We start from the raw sequence: 23,821 nt of genomic DNA, 5'->3' as shown, positions 1-23,821 counted from the left end.
GCTGGAAAATTGAGGTAGTCAACGTCATCATTAGCTACCTGCTTTAGGCTGCTGAAGTCCACTTTGCCTCTGAGGGCAAAACAGCTTTTTATCTCCAGGGATTGTTGTAAGTGAAAGATCCAATAATTCTTTGTCACTTTTGCATGCTGAATTTAACAGGGTAGATATGTTTTTCCTTGTCAATGTAATATTTAAAGTAGCTGTACTTGCAAATCATTTTATTTTGCTACATTCCTCATTGTATATCTTATTTCAATCGGTTAACCTAGATTAATAATCAACATAGCAGATCCAGTACATCAAGAGGTTCATTTTAATGTCTTACATGATTTTCTTTAATTATTGGCTGTTAGTGTGGTTACTCTAGGTTATATTTATACTATCCAGGGATAGCTATTGCCTTTTTTTTTAAATACACATTCATTGAAACACCTAATGCAGCAGTGTGGAGACAGAGAGGGAATAACATCAGTGGCCCCTGATTATATTTAGACAAAGACAAGACATTGTGTTGGGCTGTCATTAATCAGAATTGGTGAAACAGTGATATAGGGGCTTGTCTGTCTATCAGGTTACAGCACTGGCACTGTGGTTTAATGATAGTTAGCTCCACTCTCCCACAGATGCTGGTGTAGGATGTCTGCTATGCATTGGGAAGCCCGGCGCCGACAGACCATGGTGGACCGCAGGATGTCCAGGGTCAAGCAGCAGGTAGGCTACTGTCAGTAGGCTTGTTCCATAATTGATTAACACCGGAGGTGGAAACCAAAGTCGGACATGCGACACCCATGTGAGGGGTCAACCTCATTTCCTATTATTAATTTTGAAGGTTGTGTCCCTCTGGTCATACCTTACGCCTCGGCTGAATGTTTCATGTGTGCCAGCACTGACCGAGAGCCAATGAATAGCCTTGAAATTCAGGAAAACATCCGAATCCCTCACTCCCACCATCAGGTGGCATTAAATGTCATTGGCTTACGCTTATATATTCAAGCACCTCTTGCAACAGCAGAGCAAGGTGCTACTGTATTCTTATTCAAAGTTAATTGCTGCAACACAGTCCATTATCACTTACAAATAAGTTTGCAAGTTCCTGGTGGTAATTTGGTATTGAGAGCAGGGATCATTGTATAGGATCTCAACTCCACCACATTTTGGATGTTCAACATTGACAGGTATTCAGAACTTGGAGGCCATTAACACCTGTCTAAATGGAGGGTGTAAAACTGACCCGTCACTTGGGGTGAACTCCTCCCTGTCTGAGGTGTGCAACTGTTTACAAAACTGTGAAGTAATGTACAACACCCCTAGTTATATGCAAAATATCTCCGGTGCATTTGGTGTTTCTGCTGCATGTCAGGGTGCCTCAAGTAAACAGCATTTACAAGTACCTCTTTTGTTTGTGCAGATGACAAAGGACCCTTCAGAGCCAAGCTCAAAGCCACTGGCAGAGTCTAACGCACCTGCTCAGCAGCCAGGTAATATCTAAATGTTTAATTTGCACCATTTTTGTTGTACCTAAAAGGGTGACAAACTACTAACAAAACCATATTCATTATAAGCCAGACATGCTCATGTTATGTCTCATGACTAGACCTTTCAGAAAAGGGACTTTTGCATACTTATTTGTAAATCTCTGACCCTGCAACCACAACCATCTTCTGACTGTAATTCAGGCAAATAAGGTAATCACATTTCATAAGCAAACAATTCCATGCCCAGAGGCTTCTTTTTAAGGAGTTATATCTTTGGGCTCATGTTCCAACATGACTTTGCCGTGTCGTCCAGCAAGTAGCCCACAATACCAGAGCCATTAATCCCCAGTTGACTCCAACACTTTGAGAACAATGGAATTACAATTTACTCTCCAAAGCCTTCTATTGGCTCATGAATACCTCTGTAATCTGGTAGCTTCTCACTTGCAGGCACATCAATGATTTCCATTAACTGAGTCAACAACAGCCTATCCCCCAGAGGTGACATGGACACACATCCTCAACACAAACAGAAAACCTCCCATTTAGGAGGAATGCTCAGATCGGAGTGGTCTACACTAGTCAAGTTTCCCAACTCCAGTCCTGGGGATAACACAGGACCGCAGCACAAGCGTAACAGATGTTTATGATCTAAACATCAATAATTGAAGCAGGTGTGTTAGTGCTGGTATTGAACAAAAATGTGCGGTCACGTGGGTATCCGGGACTAAAATAGAACCAACTGTCTATACAGTTTGGTAATTTTAATGGCTCTAGCCTGGCCAAACCAAGTCTCCACAGTAGCAGAGGGTGTCACGCTCTACCATCCTCTCATTAGAATGGGGTCTGTTAAATAATATATGGGGCCATGCTCTGCACTCCTACTGTGTAGTGGATCAAATATCACAGATGAGGAGTTATGGGGATTGAAAACCTGAGGTTTGTGGCAGGCAGCCAAGTCTTGGGTTGTGTTCAGTAGAAACAAACTGGAGAAAATGCTTGGATACGAGTTCAGGTAGTGGTAAGGATATTCTGTTTCAAAAATACTTTTCCCTGTTTCAATCTTACTGGATGCAACCCCCAGTGAGTGCCTGTCATGGGAGAGAAAGGACTAGAAGTAGTTGCCAGCCCGTTGACATGGGTCACGTACAGTTCATTGGCATGGCCACCTGCATTGTGCTATTTTGCAGGTGAATTATCAACTGTGAAATTACAGTCTCAGACAACTGGACCAGTTGACAGGAAGGATAACATGTTCTTAGTAACAGAACAACACAGATTACATATCTGTACAAAGTCTTGGAGTACTCTGAGCACTTTTGATGACTTCCTCTCTTGACCGTAGTATCCACTAACATGCCATTATCTTCTCCTTCTTGTCTTCCAGCCGTGAATGAATGTTCACACTGCAAAAACAAGCTCCAGTACAGTGCTAAGATTGACAACAGATACTCGGTGAGTGCATGTGATACACCGTGATAATGCTATGTATTATTGATATACAGTACATAAGATTATAGGAGTGTTTTTATTTCTCGACTTTACAGTCCATACAGTACTCCCAGCAGTGGTGAAGAGCCCATATCCAGTCTTTGGTGAAGAAGACCCATATGGACTGGACCCAACTGTCATCAAGGAAACTTTTTCTATGCAACTTCAGCACCACTTAGTGGCCATTTCAATATACAACATCCTTTAATTATGTGACCAAACAAGGAACATGGATTCACAAAGCCTGAGAAAATAGAATACAGTATTGAATCATTTAAAATACATAGAATGTTTTTCACTGGTCTGACAAAGGTGGAAACAATGCACTAAAACCCTTAACCTAAAGAATAGAGGAAGTAAATATTAAGAGTATTTGAACAGGGCATAAGAAACATTGCCATGATTTTGCTGTAGTGGAAGAACACAAGGGAGTAAATTAGTTAGCTTCCCCATTCCAAAAATACCCGTGGTGACACTACTAGTCCATGTGGATTCCAAACAACCATTTTCCCCCTCACTAATAATCTCATTTCAGTGACACAAAAACCATAGGCGAATTAATATCCAGATCTTGTTATAGCTGATAGAATTAGCATACAATTAGAGATTATGGTTTAACATAGAAATGTGTGGGCAGTAGTCAATCCCATTAGAGTACAAATCAAAGACAGAACTGTAATTTCCATGTGATTCCATAGAAAAGTTCTAAATAGTCTACCAGTCATTATGTGATCAATACTACATAGTTGTATGCATAACTTTAAGAATACTTAATTGGGTAAAGTAGGTAAAACCATTTAACACGCATACAAAAGTAATTTACTTGTTTGTAGAAGTGCACCGACAATCTGTTTTATAGGAAATTATGCAAAAATATAACATCTAAATTACTCTTTCAAAAATGTGTGCAAATTTTGTATTCCACTCAAGTCTTTCAGTTTCTTTGAAGACAAAACAGAGTAGGCTTCAGTAGGATGTAGTGGCAAAAAAGTAAAATTTCACAGCGATGACCCTACTTATAAAACAAGTGCTACAGAGGTGCATAAAAACAACAAACAGAACATTTCAGAGCTTTAATTTTAATTTCAAACTCCACATTTGTGTTATTTCCTTCTTCCCCATAACTTGAGGGAACATTTACATTAACTATGGCTTTTGACCACACAGTTCTCCACAGTTCACCTCCTGGCCTGCTCCTCAGTCTTCCCCTCACCCATGTCATCCCGCCCCTAATGGAGCCCTTGTTCTCAGGGTGTAGGGTTGATGATGTGGGGTGTTGTGGTGTTAGACCCACAGTCGATGTATTCATACGTGTCCAGGGAAAGCTGCTCAAAGTGGGCCAGGTAGTAGACAGTCATTGACATCCTGAGGGAGGAGGATGGTTACAGATTATACAATTTCTCATCTATTATTTATCAAATGTAATGATCATTTATGTAATTGTACCAGATTTAGGTCAGCCAGCTATTAAGGTTTCCTAACCGTAACCATGAAATAAACTCTCCCTTGAGCCATCACTGTAAAAACTGGGCCATGTTAACAAGCAATGCAGCCCTTTTATATCCCATCCTCAGAGTTTAACCACTAATAAGAAATACATAGGTTAGTCTCTGACCCCATTGGTTTACTAGGTTTAGTCATTAACTATGAACTATTATGGTATTACATTTCTTCCCACAGTTTCAATAGGATCATTGTTCATTGTTGAATGTATGCATTATAAAATGTTAATAGAATCTAAAATGGATAATCTGTGGGAGCAAAGCTACATTATGGGGGGGTGTTTTACCCATACTGACTGACTGGGCACATACTCACTGAAGATGGACAAATAACGTGTGGATCTTGATTGTAGATTTCTTGCAGTAATTGCTGGGAAGAATAAATAGGAGAAAATAATGAATACCTTCAGGATTTCCTTATGAAAGATATGATTTCAAAAACAACCCACTGGGCTGTTGAATTAGTGCTGTTTCAACGTAATTTGACAACGTATTGTGACGTGAAATCTATGGAAAATACATTGACTTGAAAAAAAGTCATCAACTGTTGTTTTGAGGGTGAAATTTCAACCACAGGATTATGGATGTCATCATGGTAACCACATTTGAAACATTGTATAAAATGTTGAATTTGTACCTTTAAAACAACATCAGAACTCAATGTTATATCCACTATCAGAAAAAAAACAATAGGCTGGGCAGCACCTCCTACTGAAGAATTCATCCATCTACAGCTACCCTTGAGTCTCCCATCCAGGGTTTTAACCAAGCCCAGCCCAGCTTAGCTATGAGATTTAACATTGACTATTACCAATGTGCTATCGTGACTATTATTATTGAGAGATCTCCACTTTAAAACTAAATAAATTCACTGTTGCTATCAAAGTCATTCCAAAGGGTAGGTTTAACAGAGTAAATTAAAATGTGATCATACTTTAGCACTTATCATCAATGATGCTATTTAGTCCTATATCGCATTTGCAAAGTCATCAACAGTTGTTTAAATTCAACCCAGAATTAACCTAAAAATAGACAATACAATAGGCCTAGTGTTTCAAGCTCTGGTTGACTTCAAATTTAACGAGGAGATGCACCTTCTGCTTGATAGTTCCATCTGTGCCAATGACTTAGTCTGGCTTTAATTCCAAATGTATAATGTGTGTTGGATTTACATCTCCATCTTAAAGGACTAAATAAAATCAAACTTTATTTAAAGTGCATTGAAAGTTAAATTTAATCGTATTCTTTCATTTTGATTTTTGGTTGAGATTGCTTCATGAATACAACATATAACATTGTTCATTTGTAGACAAACTGGAATTAAAACCAGACTAAGACAGTTGCACAGATGGAACTATCCAAGCAGATGATTAAAACCTTCTTCAAACATCTCGTGTAGGCTTACCCTGGCGTGACATTTTGTAACCATGTAAATCTCTCGGACAAGGTGACTTTTATCAATATAGTCGCCTCTATTTACTCAGATTCGAAAACACTAATTAGCATCAAAGTAGACATCATGCAAAACTACAATTCCCTGCAAGCTCCTGCGTGTCATCTCTAGTTGACACCTTTGCTAACAAGTAGCGTCAATTTAAAACTTGCACAAGAAAGTTAAAAGAATTCAGGTTTAAAAAATGTTGCCAATATATTAATTGCTACATTTAGATTCCCAAATCGAGGATTAACTGTCTCATCCAGATCATCATGGCATTTGTAGTTCTGTATGATATTAGCTGTTAATGTGGCTTAGCGTTTCATTTTTTAGGGGTAAATACAGGCGAATATATTCATATATGTCACCTAGTCCTAGAGACTACACGGTTATCAAAAAGATCATGCCAGGGTAAGCCTATACGAAACACAGCCCTTATTTGAAGTGTTTCTAAAATCCCCTATGGGAAAAATGAATGTTGGGGAAACGATTGGAACCATTTCCTTGCTTGACTGCTAAGTTTTATGGGTATTATGACGCATACTGTGGTACTCTATGGGACTAAGCCAGTGGCTCAGATGGAACTAGCCAAGCAGTAGATCCAGGTAACTGCCAAAATAAAGGAAACACTTGCGTAAACAAGGGATACAAATAATATTGAAAGCAGGTGCTTCCACACAGGTGGAAGCACCTGATCCGGAGTGAATTAAGCAATTAACATTCCCATCATGCTAATGGTCATGTATAAAAATGCTTGGCAGGCCACTATTTTGGCTACGCCCAATAGGATAACAAGTCCCCCATCCACAGGGCACGAGTGGTCACTGTATGGTTTGATGCGCATGAAAACGAGGGGAACCATATGCCATGGCCATATCAGTAAGCAGATCTCAACCCAATTAAAACACTCATGGGAGATTCTGGAGTGCACCTGAGACTGCGTTTTCCAACAACAACACACCAAATTATGGAATTACTCATGGAAGAATGGTGTCGCATTCCCATAGAGTTTCAGACACTTGTAGAATCTATGCCATGGTGCATTGAAGCTGTTCTGGCCCAACACCCTATTAAGACGCTTTAGGTTGGTGGTTTCTTTATTTTGGCAGTTACCCATACCTCTCCTTTAAAATGTTGATATTTGGTTGCGTTGTCAACCAAACAATTCAATATTACTTTTGTAATACAGTAAATAGCTTAAAGTTAAGGCAATCTTACAAGAGAATGTAACATTCAACCCTAAAATGAGTAACATATCCAAGGCCACATTGAGGATACTGTAACTATACATTTCTTATGTAACCATATAAAAGTCTGCATGTTCAAAAAGCATGCATAGGTCCTCACAGGTCTGTGGAGATCTTCACAATTTCTGTAATCTGTGCAGAATATCAATTGCACCATATACTTTTAATGTAATCTCAACTGCAATCTAGGCCATTTGGTTCTGCGTTTAAAAGAAGTGCAGTGAAAACAATCTGTTTTATCAATAAACAAAATATGACATTACCTTCCCATTTGAACTTTGCTGGGCTTTTAAAATGGTTGAAAGCACAGTGATAGACATTTGGGGTGACGACGACAATCAAAAATCTAATTGTTTTTCCATTGGAATTTGGTTGAAAGCATAGTGATAACACATTGGAAATTCATCTAACTTTTGGCTGTCTTTTTGAGTGGGTGAATATAGGTTGTAATCTCATTGATCAACATGTTAACCAAATTGTAACCAAGTTGAAATGACATGGTGTGCCCAGTGGGAATGCTTTTGACTACTTTCAGTCCGGAGGCCCTTTCATTTTGTGAATAGGAATTGCTACTGCTAGTGACAATTAGCCTGCAACACATTAAAAAAAAAATGAGATGGATTGCGCCTGCCAGTGCACCCAGCTAAGCAGGTTATGCTAGTTTATGTACTTTTGTAGACAAATACTTAATATCTGTTCAAACATTTGATAGTCATGCCTCAAACTTGCTCTAAATACAAAAGAACATTTACAGTTTTTCTTTGTCTTTATACATTATTCAAAGCTAGCCAAGAAAAAGGAAGAGAATAACCGTCTGTAGAGCACACAAAATAAATTCTCACATTTACAGCGAATGAGTTACATTACTTTCACATGACAACATGACACAATCAAAATAAGCTTAACTTTACAGCACAACTAAATTAAAAGGACTGCGTCACTATATTGTAAGTGTTTTACCATGGCACTTTGTATAACCAAACAGCTACAAAAGCAGCTTTATGTCTCACTACTGACGCGATGGAAGATTCAGCACCAGCCATAATTTAACCAAGGTTATACTTGTACTTACTTCAGACCCTCCTCCACTAGCGTGACAGGAATCTCAAAGGCAAACTGTCAGGGGAAATAAGAGCGTTAGTGAGTAAAGTAACAATATTTAGAGGCTTTTAGAAGCTAACATCTCTGCAGTATAGCAGTTGGTAATGAGGGGAGGTGCTCACTGTTTTGTCCGTGAGTGGTTTGACGGTGGTGACATTTTTCATATCAGCCTTGCCCACAACCGTTTTATCAAAAAGAGCCTGCACTGTCAAGTTATAGGCCTGAACTGTAAAAAAGTTGTCATTGGTAATATTCAGGATGTTCTGTGATGGGAGAGAGACAAGGCGATTATTACATTCACCTCCAAAAATACACTCCAGTGATGCAGAGGAAGAGACCAATAGTTTTATGGCATAGTCCAGATAGAAACCGACTGTGTGGTATATGAATAAGGCCAATGAGGTCTCACCGTGATGTTCAATTGGACAGTGGTTGGGGTGAAGTAAACATAGACAGACTCGACAGCCCCGGGTGAGAGGATGACACTGCGAGGAAACAAGAAGAAGAGGACCAGCGAGCTGACCAGTAGGCACAGCGTCACCGACACAGTGACATACAACTTCCTGTAAGGAGACATGATATGTATAAGTTGAGTATTGATTGAAGGCCCAGTGCAGTCAATATGTTTATTTTCTTTGTTTAATATCATATTGTACAACAGCTGATGAAATCTACACTGTAAAAGTGTGCTTTTTTTTGCTGGTTGAAAATGTAATCTACACAGGATCTTCTAATCAGCAAGTTTGCATGGGCAGGAGTTTTAGATTTCCATGGTGACATCACCATGCGGTTAGTAGACCAATAACAAAAAGCTCCAAATCTCTGCAAATAACAGCTAGTTTTCCTCTCTCCAGTCATGCTGCATTCAACTGCTAGTCGGAACTAGAAAACTCTAAAATGTACAACTTGCTAACTGGTTGTTATACACGTGCTGCGTTCAAGGAATCAGCAAATCGGGAGTTCCGACTAGCATGTGAATGTGGCATACGACCACATTGCTAGAGAAAGTTTAGCTAAAAAGCTTGTTAATGGAAATCTATTACAGTAAGTTAATTCATTGTTACCCAGAAATGATTTGGAAAAAAATGGCTGCATTGCATTGGCCATTTAAACATACCACAAGTGTTTTCATGCAGTATACACAAAACACACCTTGATACAGATGCCCACTCACGGAACACAATATTACTTTGCACACACAATGAACATATCTACACACCATAGACTTAAAAGACCTTCTAAATGATGCATGTGGGAAATAAAACAATTGTTGCTGTAAATCTCAACATGGTCGTACGTGTGTCGTGGTTTCAGCCTCTGATCGGAGCAGGGGATCACTGCCACCAATTTGCTCTCCTGACCTCGTGGGATGCGGCCCGTGCCCTGGCAGGTTGGGCAGTCCAGTGTTTCCTCAGAGTGTCTCCTGTTAGAGGTCTTCCTCCTGTCCTGCTGGGGTACGATGGCCTGCTCATCATTCTCACTGGGTTGACTGGAACCAGCTCCCATGCCTGCTAAAGAGACAGTCATATATACAGGTAACTGCCAAAATAATGGAAACACCAACATCAGGTGTCTTAACAGGGCGTTGGGCCACTACGAACCGCTAGAACAGATTCAATGCTCCTTGGTATAGATTCTACAAGTGTATGGAACTCTACTGGAGGGATGCGACACCATTCTTTCACAAGAAATGTCAAAATTTGGTGTTCTGTTGATGGTGGTGGAAAAAGCTGCTCCAGAATCTCCCATAAGTGTTCAATTGTTGAGATTTGGTTACTGAGGCACACACAGCGAAACATTTGACTCCCATTCAAAATCCTATTTTCCCTAACCTCAACCCCCCCTAGAAATAACCTTTTTATTTGTGGTGACCTGCAAATAGTCCCCAGTTGGGCGCATTTTTGTTTGTTTACAATTCTTTTGGGGACCAGTATAGTTAAGCGTGCACTCCTTTGAGACCCCTCTTTCAAAGTCACTGAGCTCTCTTCTTCTAGCCAAAATAATAGGCAACTGGGGATTTTTTATATGACCCTAAGCATGATGGGATGTTAATTGCTCAATTAATTCAGGAACCACACCTGTATGGAAGCATCTGCTTCCAATATACTCTGTATCCCTCTTTAACGCAAGTGTTTTCTATAATGTTAGTTGCTTCACATCAATATAATCATACTTTACTATTTGATATTTGTGACGACAAAGGATTATATTTTATGTATGTATGTGCTTTGCTGTCTTGGTGGATTTCACAATGGAGATTATTTTAAATGCATACAATTAGACGATGTCTAACTTCGCAGACACCATAAGTATGAACCAATTAGATCGAAGTCGGCATTGTCCATATATCAAACAACATTTTATGTGAATTAAGACAATTTAGCAAATAACCGATGGCGAACGTTAGTTTTAATCCAAACAGAAATTTGACTACGCTTTTATAACACTCCGCATACAAGTCTTGTGACGAGTTTCGTTTCTCTGCCACCCCTGAAGAAAACAACTTTTTTCACTGTGTTTACTTGCCTTGTTTAATGCGGTGTTACGATTTATAAAGACGGCGCCGTCAACAAGATTATCTGTAATCTAACTCCACACAATATGCCTCACAGCAGTCGCGAAAATGGTCTAATATTCTTTTTATGTTGGTCACATACTCACTGAGCAGTGGAGCAATGTCCTATCCAGATGAGGGTGACGCAGCGTAATTTTGCTGCCACCTACAGGAAAGAATTAAAGCGGCTATATGTAACTTTTTGGGGAACCCGACCAAACTCACAAAGATGAGTTCTAGATCTGTAATTTTCATTGAAAGGAAGTCTAAGAAGCGGTAGATGTGTTCTATTTTTATGCTTCCCGTGATTACGTTTTATTTTCGAGTCTTTTACTTTCAGTTTTGTACACCAGCTTCAAACAGCTGCAAATACAATATTTCTTGTTATGGAAAATATTTCAGTGGTTTAGAGGGTACAATTATTATTTACACTGCACTTGCTCGTTTAGTCAAACTGAAAATAAGCAAATGTTAGCAACCATAAAATGTCGGAACAATTTCTGCATAGTGGAATATTTTATAGGTTGCCTACTCAATGTTTTTAAACGAAGTCAAATAAATACATTGATTCCTGGGTATTTTTTTGAGTATGTGAGCATTTAAAATATTTTTATTTCGCCTTTTCAAAAAAAGAAGTGACATCTAAGTGTAGTGACTTTTATTAGAGACAAGATATTTGTACATCACAGGTAGCCTATGTCTTTTAATTGCCTGGAAACCCAACATTTAATTGTATTCAATTCTAGGTCGGCAGAAACGAGCGTTTGAATCAGGAAAGTTTGCTTTCACGATCTCTACAAGCCAGAATGTTGATTAAAATTATATTTTTACGTACTTTACCGGTTGTTTTTGTGGTTGGTCCTTTTGGTGGAAGGAATGTCTGACAATATCCACAGGAAAGTATAATTTCATTCATATTTCTATCACCTGAAGCACGAGCAAAACCATGTAAACACGTGCACGAGCTCGGCAAGTAATGCATGTATTTTTATCATGTGTGCATGCCGGTAAATTACATTAAAATATAATTTTATTCAACATTCTGGCTTGTAGAGGTCGTGAGTATAAACTTTTCCTGATTCAAATTCTAAATTCTGCCGACCTAGAATTCAATGCAATTCAACGTCAGGGTTCCAGGTAAGTCTTAAGTGCAACACAGAAAGAGTTCAGACAATCTGCACATTATCCCTCCCCCAAAAACTTTTGGGAGTTCTCATTCTTCACCCTCTATGAAACTTTCCTGCCCATATATGGAAGGTATGAATGTTTCAAGTACATGTATGTAGACATTTATGAATCGCACTGTTTCTGACCTCCATTAACCTGCCATAATTTCTGACATATATTTTTCCACTGTGGGAAAAGATTACTTTAATTTAAAAGACCACAATACTTATTGTCCTTGAATTCAGTTTCTCCTTGACACCCTAAAAGTTGACTCATAAGTGGCAATAAATCAGATACCATAACCTGGTAGGACTGTACATTTTAGTCATTTAGCAGACACTTATCCTTTGGTAAGACCCTAACCCTAAGAACCATTAAGACTACACTATACCAAAATAGGGTCGATTCAAAGGGTTTTTGTATTAATGATTTTTACCAATATCCATTTGCTACATTACATGACTGGCCACTAAGTGTTAATTCTTTTTCACAATGCTCACAACCCTGTCAAGTTCCCCTTAGTGTACAAGACTTAAGCAAACCTTTCCAGTATCTTTTCTTCAAATATAAACATATTAGAACAGTGGAAATTCAAGCACAATGACGTGAGAACGCTTCAACCAGAAGAACACAGGCAAATCTTCCTTTACATTTCCAAAACAGCCCTCAAGCAATCAACTCTAAAACAAAAAATATTTTAACAACAAAGATTACCTCCTACGATCACCTGAAACACGTTAGCATTTTCATATTGGAAAATAATAAAAGCATTTCAAACTTGTTACATACTGCTTGATTTCAGCTTAAGTTTTGAAAGAACTTGAAGTACATTTTTTTTAAAGAATGATACCAAGTGGAACGAGTCAATGCTTTTGATATATCATGATCACCAGGCCCCCTGTATGGTTCTGAAAATAACCCCCCTCCCTCAGGACAATATAGAGCAGATTGAAGACATTTTGTAAAGGAGGTTAATTCATTTCTTGATAAAATCCCTTCAACAGGATCTTAAAAATGATAACATCCTTCACTTCTTGAGCAGCTAGTCTTTTGGGTTTGCATCAATATTTATGTCTTCCATGTGCAACAAAAAAATCATTTGTATATTATATTTACATGATTTTTATTTTTAAACCCAAATATACTCCTAGTTAAGAATGATGATTAATATGCCCTCTCAAAACGGAATTAAATGGAGTGCATCAATGTAATGGTCCTCATTTCAAAAATACTTCATGTGTACACAATTACGCACAAATACCCATAGCATGTTGTCAGCCATGGCATGACATCACAGAAAGTAGGGGAATGATTATCTTCAATCAATAAGACACGCATCATGTCTACAGTACGCTGATACTTTGAACAGTTAAGCTGAGAAAGGTTTAAGCATGTGGGGGTGAGTGTTTGTGTGTTTAATTGCTGTGATCTGAATGAAGCATAGCGTTCTCCAACACTGACAGTCATTCACACTTGGAACGAGGACCTGACATGTCCACTATTCAAACATTCTATGAAGTTGATTAACGTCATACAATGTTGACTATTGCCACAGCTTATAGAAGAAGTAAGTCCTATATGGTTCTGGCTCTCTGTGATAAATACTACACCCAACACCCCTTCATCTAAGCTTACACCTTTTCCTGTAACTCTTGTTGAATATACCTGGTCTATGGCTGCATATTCAGCCTGTATTCCAATCTATGACTTCAAGGGTGAGTATACTGTTTAACAGGAATGGCTCGGCGATAGCAACTTGTGATATGTTTGCCATTTGTTACCACAGCAATGAAGGTGTTCTCCTGGAAAGAGTAGCCCACCTCATCCACCCCCCTTCAGTCTCCCCCTTTCCTATGCAAAAGCCAACAGGCAGAAACGGCCATGTTAAATTAATCTACATACATACATACTGTAGCTATTTGATAGTCTAAATATCCCAAAGTCCGTGGGAATGTCTCTAGGTCATAATCAGGATACCTCCTGTCAACTTGGTCCAAATCTAAAAAGAGTAAGAAGAGACAAGAGGTCAAGGCATCAGAGGTTAAACCCATGACGCCACCCCAGCTCCTCCTCCTCCTCCTGCCTCTCTCCTCAGTAGCGGGTGGAGTACCAGTCATTGTCGGTCATCTGGACCAGTTCGTTGACCACGTCCAGCAGGTTGTAGTTGTGTTTCTTCAGCAGCCGCTGGTTGAGAGGCCGGTCACCAAAGCCCATCTCCACCAGCACCCCCATCATGGTGTCCTGGGTGGCTCCATCCACTGGGGGCTGCAGGAAGGACAGTATACTGTTTAAAATACACCTCCTAGATACTAACGACTCTGATAGTCAGTAATGACATGTTAAAGTAGCCTCACAATGGTGGCATTCCAGTTCAATGTCTCAACCACCATGTTGATATGATATAGCAATCCTCTGAGATTGCAAAAAGGATGACCTTGAATGCCATCATTAACAGCACTGTAGGAAGTGAACGGAGGACTGACCTGCACTGGGCCAGGCTGCCCAGTGAACAGAGCCTTGTAGGCGGATGCTGCGACAGACAGGGCTCCTTTCACCAGGCCTCCAGTGATGCCTGGGTGCCTAGAAGGAACAAGACAGACAGAGAGGGCCAGGGAGTGAGTCTTACTGACACCATTTTGTTTCTGGTCAGCCAACACTAACATCATTAAATTGACATTCCACTTTAACAAATCTCTTTAACAAGAGAGATCTAGGAAAATATTAGCATCTGAACTGACTGAGTTGCACATCAGGGTCCCACCTAGGGTCTTCGGAGTTGTCTTCTGAGTCACCAGAAGCAGATGGGCTGTCTGGTTGGCTGTCTGGCTGCTTGGAACCTTTCAGACACAACCACAGAGATGACTGTTTGGTTATGTTCTGGGAAAAGGATATACCGGTATGCTCATATGAATAAGTTGTAGAGCTCTAGAGGGGAGTGTATAGAAGGTGCTCTTTGACAAGAATGACTCTCCAAGCAGACCTCTACTCCATAGCCATTGATCTAGTGCTTAGTACTTGTGTTCGTTAGAACCAAGCAGACATATTGTACTTCGATATTACCACTGAATGATCAGACAGCAAAAAGGCACTGCAGCAAGCAGAAAACATTATTACTGTTAGAGCACTGTCGTCAGTTAGGCCCAACTGCCTTCATGAGACGAGCAAAAACACTGTTTCCTTAAGTTGCTAGAACTACTGTTCAGTATGTGACCGTGTGTGTTCCTTACCATCCTCTGACTCTCCCTGCTGGTAGACCTCAGTCCTGTCCAGGGACTCTGCTGCTGCCTCGGTCTGATCATTGCTGTCTAGGCTGAAGACAACACAAACAATATACATCTACATTTTGGAACATCTCAGCAATTTAGCACTGTCAAAATGTGTAATAGCACTGTAAACCTATTTCCAAGCACTGCTGGCCCATGGTTTCTCACCTGAGTGTAAGAGCTGAGTTGAGCCGAGGGGGTGCCACCACCACAGGGGTTAGGGGCACGGCGTCCAACGTCTGGGAGGTGCACAGCATATCGTTGGCGCTGCTGGAGCCTGAAACTGTCTCTTCTGCTTCATCGTGCTCCCCCTCGGGAGTGGTACGGCCCTGGCGGTCGGAGTCTGTGGGCGTGTCGGGGGCGTCGCCAGGCTGGGAGAGGGCGGAGCTGTACATGGACTCTCCCAGCGGGCGGCTGGTGTCGAAGCAGTCAGGGAGGATGATGATGTAATCCTCGGATGAGGCCGAGGAGGAACGGCTGCGGGCGCCCCTGTTCCCCTCTGTCAACTCTCCTTTATCTTCGCCCTTGTCTTCGTCCCCTCTGGCGTCCACGCAGATGCTCTCGATGTCTGACTCCAGTCCCTCATCTGCAAACGGTCAAACTATTTAATTGTTGTTTTTTACCGGACAACTTGGCCCAGATTTGAGCTCAAGTGGTATTTATCAACCAATCAACTAATTGAAAACAGAAGGATAAGTTGGGCCAATCACCTGGCATCATCAGCTCTGGTATAGCCAGCTGGGGTGGTGCTAGGGCTGTGAGAGGGGCCACATGGGATATGTCCCGGGTTTTCTCCAACCTCGCCTCCAAACGCTTCTCAACACCTTTCCCTTTAAGAGAAGAGGAGGCGGAGCCACCTTGGGCTGCTGGGCGGACCACTGTGAAGATCAGGGAAAGTAATTTTGGTTACACTATGTTATGGCCCTTAATCTGGTATTAACATAGGCTTCATATGGAACTAATTAATAAAAACTCACCTTTGCCGGGGCAGTTCCCACGCAGGGGTGTGTGGTCTGGGGCCTCCTCCAGTGTGAGCGAGCGCATCACCGTCTCACATACAAACTGAGTCCCGCTCATATCCTCCTCTCCCTCCTCCTGGGCTGGAACCCGGCCCCCCTCCGCCCCTGGCCCCAGGCCCTGAGATGGCTGGATGCTTTTGACTCCCTGGGCCTGATGGGCCTCTGCTTCCTCCTGGATCAACCCCAGGGTGGGCTTCTCCTGCAGGGGACCGTCATGGGGCAGTGGGGATATGCACGGGGTCATATCTGTGTGGAAGAGAGAATGAGAGAGAAATTCAGAAAAGAGACAGAGAGACCCTAAGTGCAGTCAACTGATTAGGAACACCCTGCAGATTTAGCATGTGAATAGCAATGGAAGGCTTACCTGCCGGGGTGTTGTTGGGCACGCTCTCTATTTCCTGAACAATGTTGATGTCCAGCAGCTCAAAGGAGAGTAAATCCTGGGCTGTGAGCAGGTCCACAGAGGGAATGTAGTATTCTCGTTCGTCTTGGTCCACTGACATGAGTGCTTGATCCCTAGAGGCTACAGCACAAGACTTCTCACCCTTATCTGTGGAAAGGGGGTTCTTCCCCTGTAGAGCACCAGCAGATCGAAATAAATGTTACCCAAACAGAATACATACTTAACTGAGATTACTACCATCTTTTCCAGAGAACTACAGCATTGTATAGCAGTTTGGGATTGGCCATTGAGAACCACAGTCAAGATGGGTGGACTTGCCTGAGGGGTGACGCAGGGCGACACCAGCACGCCATCTGCCATCACGGCTGCAGGGGCCAGGGGGTCCACCACAATGCTGCACCAGACGCGAGGGCCAAACTGCTCCCCACCGTGTGCCAGACGCCAGTGGGAGGTGTATGAGCCTTCCAGGGCCGGGGCGCATAGTGCCACGCTTACCACGCCCACCTGACCTGGCTGCAAGAAAGGCACAGCCACCTCACGCCAGCGGTCGCCCGACGCCACCGCCAGATTCCCCCACATGAACTTCAGCTGAGAAGGAGATGGGGGTAGAGAGAGAAATAGACTGTCAATGTTATGCCTAACTCTCATCGTTGTGTCCTCCTTTCTGCTAAGAGTACTGTGGCTGTCAATGGTAACCTCAGATAATGTGCATATCCCAGGTGCATCCTCATCCCATAATAGTACCTTGGTCTCAGAGCTCCAGCTCACGCTGCCAGTGTTTCTCATCTTCCAGTACTTGATGAACTTGGTGCCCGGGCGAAGACGAGTCCCATCAGGCAGGTTCTCATCCAGGAACAGGGCCGTCATGGCTGGCACCACCAGAGGGCAGGGCCGCTTGGGACGCCTGGGGGACAAAGCGCCAAAATACACTATTAAACCACAGAACATCTCTACAAAGCACAACTCTCGCTGTCCTTTCCCTCCTTTTGACAGCAGTCTAATTACAGAGACAAGACCTGTGTCTCTCACTGATTTGACCTTAAGATACTGCTTGCAAGGTTTGGTATTCTGTGTATCTCCTTTCATCTAATTCTGGTCAACTGTCGCTTTAAGACGCACTCTGGGCTGTTGGCCTGGGTGGCCCTGGGTTGGAGCAGGACGGGGGAGGAGCTCCCGTCGCCAGCGGCACTCCACTGCAGGCCCCTCCTTTCCATCTTCAGCTGCTTCCTGATCTCCTTTACCTCCGCCTTTAGCTGGCGCTTCTCAGCCTTCAGGCGCTGCTTCTCCGCCTTACGGAAGCTCCGGTCCCCTCGCCGGTAGAACCTGGGGACAAGGTAGGGAAAGGGAGAATGCAAGGGTTTCTGATTGGCCATCATAGGACAGATACAGTTCTGACAACTTTCTGATGACAATGATCATTGTAGGATTGAAAATTACAAACACAAAACAACCCCAAAAATGGAGAGTAATTTCTCATATCAAACCATAGCAGCCCCATAAACAATAATTAATTAACATTGGCACCCCATAAGCATTAAATGAGGTTCCAAAAACTGAATATATGTAACTGTTACAATATGTAATATTTTCCAACCCTGGTCTTACCTGCTGTGGTCTGGGGCTGGTGAGCCGTGCTCAGGGATGGAGAGGGGTGTTCTGGCTCTCACCAGGTTGTGGCTGGGGTCATGGGAGAAGCTGCAGGGCTCACACAGTGTGCAGGACGTACACACACTGGGAAAAAGAAACCAGACATTCAGGGAGCGGCACACCAAACAAAGGGCCTTCTGATTATTTTAAACTGATCGTCTTAGGTTTCGCATACTGAAGAAATGGAAATGACAACTGATCGAAGGAATACGTTTGTTTTGGAGCAACACAATGTATGTTGGAGGCACTAAATTAAAAGTATGTGGGAGTAGGCTATTTACAAAAACATGTAAGAAAATATCTGATTACATTGGTGTTTATTTACCTTAACTCACATTTTAACTAATTCACATTTGTCAATGTCCTCCCTAGTCTCTCTCAGAGCCACCTCTCTTCTCCTCCTCCCCTTCTCACCTGCACTGGTATCCTCCCCCAGCGGTCTGGCCCCGGCAGCTGCTGCAGGCAGGGGTGGAACTAGGACCCCCAGGCAGGGTGGAGGAGGTCACCTCAGGGATCTGGGCCTCAGCCCCAATGGGCTTGTGGATGCAGCACTGGCCCGAGAACTCCCTACAGATCTTCTCCACTGCCTCCCTCACTACTTGGTCTTTGAACTGGATGACAAGAGTTTGGGTTACTGGTTAGCTTAATTTCATCTATAAAATATACACATACAACCATATAAATGTCAAGGTTAAGTGGTATGATTCTAAATAGTACATTCATTGACAATAAAACCACAGTAATTTCCAAGTCATCTCCTCACCTTCTCCATGTAAGATGTAAACCATGCTGGAGGTGTCTTATCTTCCTCTTTGGTCCCCTTTAGTTCTTTCATGATCACCTTGGAAACCAAAGTAGAAACACATTGGTGAGAAATCAGACAAATAAGCCATATTTATTTTAGGACACGCAATGACTTAGTTTGGTCTTTACTTTTATTAAATGAATACCTAATGACACAAAAGCTCATTCAATTTGAAAGAATTAGCTATATAAAAGTAATAGTGCTGAGCGATTAGTACTTTGAGGTCAGTTCGGTTTGGTTTTGGTTCGATTTACGATTTACTACATCACAGTTCAGGCTGGATCTAATTTATCTCTAGAGAAACTGTGAGATGTGCGCATTGAGCTCACAGCTTTTACACCTTTATTTAACCATTCAAGTCAGTTAATAACAAATTCTTATATTACAATGACAGCCTACCCCGGCCAAACCCTCCCCTAACCCAGACGACGCTGGGCCAATTGTGCGCCGCTCTATGGGACTCATGATCACGGCCAGTTGTGATACAGCCCGGGATCGAACCCGGGTCTGTAGTGACGCCTCTAGCACTGCGAGGCAGTGCCTTACACCGCTGCACCACTCGGTCCCTATAATTTAACCAACATTGGTCAATTAGTTGTTTAAAAACCGAAACATAACCAAAATGTTGGTTAATCGCTCAGCACTATTAAGTAGGAAGTATACAGTAGTGTGTATATCTATAGCTCTGTCCTTACCATGCCCTGTTCGGGGACAGCAGCCTGGACCTTCCGGCTCACCACTTGAGCCAGGGTTGGGCAGTGCTGTGGGGGACGGAACCCTTTCTTGGGCTCCCCTCCACTGGCCTTGGCCGGCACACGCGTGGGCTGACCCCTTGTCTCATACACATTCATGTGCAACCGGTTCCCTTGCCTGGATGCACTCTGATGAAATCAACATAGAGGAATGATGGTTAATGTATTGCTTTGTTACTTGAAGGCGTATTTTGGATCCTGCCTCAGGTAACAGTTCCACTTCACTTGAAACTTTTGTCATCATAAGGCCTAAGCAGGGACAGGAGTCAGATTTAAGTTACCACCTACCTTTAATGCCTCCTCATACTCCACTAGAAGAGGAAAAATATCATTATTGGACATGTTACATTGAACAACTAATTCATATTATGTTTGGTACAAAAAAAAAGTGTTTTACTACTCACTTTGGCTGTTTATGGATACCTGAAACAAAACGGAAATGTATTGCAACAACATTGTAATAGCATTGTATTACCATTCCCAACAAATTAACATTGCCGTAACTCTTTGCTCTCACTCACCTCCTCATTCTCCTCATCAAAATAAGTAACTTGTAGATTACACAGGCCAAAGGACCTTTTCACCTGTAGACAAAAGACACAATCTATAAACCAACCAGTGTATTACATGATTTAGCAAGCTGTTTCTCAGACAAAGGACAGGCGCCTCCAAATGACATAAAAATGATCCTTTCAAGAAGAGCCAAAAATCAATCATGTTATCACGGTTATATTTAGGCTATGCCGTAGTATCCCATATTTGCTCATTGAATGAACAAGCAGGGCTATGATGTAGCATATGATGCCTGAAAGGAAAATTGATCGGTCTCCTTGAAGGCAATGCCATGGCAACATGGAGACACAATGGCAATTTCAATGAGGATGAACTCCGTGACTGGTGACTGGACAGCGGAGTGACAATGGAGTCTGAGCTTGCTGCTGCCAGGAGATTCAGAGGAAAACAGTCTAATAAGCTCTCCACATAGGAAAAACAACAACTGGCATCCACCATTCAGTCTTGCACTCACTGAAATTAAGATTTCCCATTTTACTGTGGGAAGAGAAAGAATGCAGCCCATTGCAAGATATTTTATTGGCTTGCTTTGGAAAGTGACACATCTTGGCACAAGGGGATGTTGTCAGATGAGGTGGCTTGGCTCAAATGTTTATTTTGACATCATGTGGCAGGGCTGTTAAACGCTGGAGTGAGAGACGGAAGCCTCAAGTATCATAAGCCAGACTCGCCCTCGAATCAATACCCTCCACATACTGACGTCAAATAGAGTACAGTACTAACATGAACCAAGCTATCATAGGAGAGTAATATGTTCTGTTATTGTATTCATGAAAAGGAAATGAGAACCGCAGAGAACTAGCAACATTAACTGTAGCATGCAGTGTAGCCCTCCATCTCAATACCCTGACTGTTGTCAATAAAGTGTCACTGGGGTAAATATGAATTAATCCCAAAATGATGCAACTGAATAATAGATGATAATGGCGCATTTAAAAAATGTTTTTTTATTTAACTAGGCAAGTCAGTTAAGAACAAAGGATTATTTACAATGATGGCCTACCAAAAGGCCTCCCGTGGGGGAGGGGGCTGGGATTATGTAAATGTTTTATTTAAAAAAATATGAACTTAAAATAGGACAAAACACACATCACGACGAGACAACACAACACTACATAAAGAGAGACCTAAGACAACAACATAGCATGGCAGCAACACATGACAACTAGAGGTTGACCGATTATTCGGAATGACCGATTAATTAGGGCCGATTTCAAGTTTTCATAACAATCGGTAATCGGCATTTTTGGACGCCGATTACATTGCACTCCACGAGGAGACTGCGTGGCAGGCTGACTACCTGTTATGCGAGTGCAGCAAGGAGCCAAGGTAAGGTGCTAGCTAGCATTAAACATATCTTATAAAAAACAATCAATCTTAACATAATCACTAGTTAACTACACATGGTTGATGATATTACTAATTTATCTAGCTTGTCCTGCGTTGCATATAATCGATGCGGTGCCTGTTAATTTATTATTGAATCACAGCCTACTTCGCCAAACGGGTGATTGAACAAGCGCATTCGTGAAAAAAGCACTGTCGTTGCACCAATGTGTACCTAACCATAAACATCAATGCCTTTAAAATCAATACACAAGTATATATTTTTAAACCTGCATATTTAGTTAATATTGCATGAATTTCTTTTAACTAGGGAAATTGTGTCACTTCTCTTGCGTTCTGTGCAAGCAGAGTCAGGGTATATGCAGCAGTTTGGGCCGCCTGGCTCGTTGCGAACTGTGTGAAGACCATTTCTTCCAAACAAAGACTGTACTTAATTTGCCAGAATTGTACATAATTATGACATATCATTGAAGGTTGTGCCATGTAACAGCAATATTTAGACTTAGGGATGCCACCCATTAGATAAAATACGAAACGGTTCCGTATTTCACTGAAAGAATAAACGTTTTGTTTTCTAAATGATGGTTTCCGGTTTTGACCATATTAATGACCCAAGGCTTGTATTTTTGTGTGTTATTATATTATAATTAAGTCTAGGATTTGATAGAGCAGTCTGACTGAGCAGTGGTAGGCAGCAGCAGCAGGCTCGTAAGCATTCATTCAAACAGCACTTTCCTGCATTTGCCAGCAGCTCTTCACTGTGCTTCACGCATTGCGCTGTTTATGACTTCAAGCCTATCAACTCCCGAGATTAGGCTGGCAATAATAAAGTACCTATTAGAACATCCAATAGTCAAAGGTATATGAAATACAAATGGTATAGAGAGAAATAGTCCTATAATAACTACAACCTAAAATCTCTAACCTTGGAATATTGAAGTCTCATGTTAAAAGGAACCACCAGCTTTCATATGTTCTCATGATCTGAGCAAGGAACTTAAACGTTAGCTTTTTTACATGGCACATATTGCACTTTTACTTTCTTCTCCAAAACGTTGTTTTTGCATTATTTAAACCAAATTGAACATGTTTCATTATTTATTTGAGGCTAAATTGATTTTTATTTATGTATTATATTAAGTTAAAATAAGTGTTCATTCAGTATTGTTGTAATTGTCATTATTAAAGAGACAACAATACATCACGCAAAGCAGCCACAACTGTCAGTAAGTGTGTCCATGAGTAGATAGGTTCTGCTTGTCTATTTTGACAGCCACGGCTTCAAGCGCTCATCCCAAGAATGTCACTGGTCTTCCTTACTATTGTTGTTACCATTGACATGGTTACGACGCATGTATACTCATCTACGTGGATGCCCTCTGCAGGGCAGGCAACAAATTCATTTCTAATGTATCTTCAGCAAAATGTAGGCCTATTGTAATATATCCACTTTTATTAATAGCAGCGCCTCTTATTTTAGCATTGCTCGATATTATGTTGTTGCGACTGGGATGTTGTTGTAGTACTGATTTTCTGGTCGTTTAGATCGGTAGCTACTGTAACTACTAGCTAACATTAGGCCCTAATTGTTAAATACTGGATTGTCATAGCTAGAACAATGTTTTCAACTACACGGTATCAATCATTTATACAAGGTATACAACATTTAGCAAATAAACGGCCGGCGATCGATGGTTGATAGCTTTAGCTTCAGTAACAGCCTACTGTAAAGGTATGCCAAGGTGAATGCTGCTATGAAAACACCAGCATCGTTATCCTTGCTTACCATGGCCTCCATTGACTCCCAACTCTTCGTCTCGGAACCTGACAGAAGAAAATTCTTCGCATTCCCCCTGAAATTCACCTTCAAATTGATGTAGAAGTCCATTGCTTCTTGTTTCTATGAATTAAAACATATCAAGGAAAACAAAAACGAATCACTATTGCCGAGATAAATACAGATAGTCTGCCTTTATGGTATGTGACTTATCCCGATGAGGCGTATTTTCTGTTTACATCATCAGCTATGTAAACACACCC

The 23,821-nt window shown here is 41.5% G+C and overlaps 2 protein-coding genes and 1 long non-coding RNA gene across 14 annotated transcripts; 1 reads left to right on the top strand and 2 right to left on the bottom strand.

Annotated features, from left to right (window-relative positions):
* LOC139565172 (uncharacterized) lies at window positions 1-5,017 on the top strand. Its single transcript, XR_011672866.1, has 5 exons — window positions 1-106; window positions 624-711; window positions 1,409-1,478; window positions 2,863-2,930; window positions 3,023-5,017. It is a non-coding gene; the product is annotated as an uncharacterized lncRNA (long non-coding RNA).
* On the bottom strand, window positions 4,026-14,034 carry LOC139565165 (transmembrane protein 106B-like). Of its 11 annotated transcripts, none has more exons than XM_071385309.1 (7): window positions 11,641-14,034; window positions 9,549-9,762; window positions 8,661-8,814; window positions 8,374-8,514; window positions 8,223-8,266; window positions 4,785-4,838; window positions 4,026-4,331 (listed from the first exon to the last, which is right to left on the bottom strand). In XM_071385309.1, the coding sequence occupies exons 2-7, from the start codon at window positions 9,755-9,757 to the stop codon at window positions 4,214-4,216; spliced, it is 720 nt and encodes a 239-aa protein (XP_071241410.1). In that variant the 5' UTR covers window positions 9,758-9,762; window positions 11,641-14,034; the 3' UTR covers window positions 4,026-4,213. The 11 variants fall into 11 exon arrangements, with proteins under 11 accessions (XP_071241410.1, XP_071241411.1, XP_071241405.1 ...); XM_071385310.1 differs by having other exon boundaries at window positions 9,549-9,759; XM_071385304.1 differs by lacking the exon at window positions 11,641-14,034 and adding an exon at window positions 10,913-11,071 and having other exon boundaries at window positions 9,549-9,759.
* On the bottom strand, window positions 11,449-23,804 carry LOC139565152 (next to BRCA1 gene 1 protein-like). Of its 2 annotated transcripts, none has more exons than XM_071385268.1 (19): window positions 23,568-23,804; window positions 20,383-20,445; window positions 20,266-20,284; window positions 20,150-20,172; window positions 19,805-19,990; window positions 19,068-19,145; window positions 18,719-18,915; window positions 18,263-18,388; window positions 17,777-17,980; window positions 17,402-17,561; window positions 16,976-17,245; window positions 16,619-16,826; window positions 16,213-16,500; window positions 15,946-16,113; window positions 15,404-15,821; window positions 15,200-15,282; window positions 14,734-14,809; window positions 14,456-14,552; window positions 11,449-14,237 (listed from the first exon to the last, which is right to left on the bottom strand). In XM_071385268.1, exons 1-19 carry the CDS (start codon window positions 23,667-23,669, stop codon window positions 14,064-14,066), a joined length of 2,940 nt encoding a protein of 979 aa, XP_071241369.1. In that variant the 5' UTR covers window positions 23,670-23,804; the 3' UTR covers window positions 11,449-14,063. The 2 variants fall into 2 exon arrangements, 1 of the variants encoding a protein (XP_071241369.1); XR_011672865.1 differs by having other exon boundaries at window positions 14,103-14,237; window positions 14,711-14,809.
* Between the last annotated feature and the right edge of the window lie 17 nt (window positions 23,805-23,821).

The sequence above is a fragment of the Salvelinus alpinus genome, chromosome 36 (genome assembly GCF_045679555.1).
Source record: "Salvelinus alpinus chromosome 36, SLU_Salpinus.1, whole genome shotgun sequence".
NCBI lineage: Eukaryota > Metazoa > Chordata > Actinopteri > Salmoniformes > Salmonidae > Salvelinus > Salvelinus alpinus.
This window is presented reverse-complemented; position numbering and strand designations above follow the sequence as displayed.

Excerpts from the sequence above, each read along its gene's own strand:
- LOC139565165 (XM_071385309.1), bottom strand. The coding sequence starts at position 9,757 with ATGGGAGCTGGTTCCAGTCAACCCAGTGAGAATGATGAGCAGGCCATC. Across the intron at positions 8,515-8,660 it reads CTGTCCAATTGAACATCACG|AACATCCTGAATATTACCAA; the intron begins GTGAGACCTCAT and ends CTCCCATCACAG. Across the intron at positions 8,267-8,373 it reads AACCACTCACGGACAAAACA|TTTGCCTTTGAGATTCCTGT; the intron begins GTGAGCACCTCC and ends TTCCCCTGACAG.
- LOC139565152 (XM_071385268.1), bottom strand. The coding sequence starts at position 23,669 with ATGGACTTCTACATCAATTTGAAGGTGAATTTCAGGGGGAATGCGAAG. Across the intron at positions 18,916-19,067 it reads TTACATCTTACATGGAGAAG|TTCAAAGACCAAGTAGTGAG; the intron begins GTGAGGAGATGA and ends CTTGTCATCCAG. Across the intron at positions 16,501-16,618 it reads GCCCAACAACACCCCGGCAG|ATATGACCCCGTGCATATCC; the intron begins GTAAGCCTTCCA and ends TCTTCCACACAG.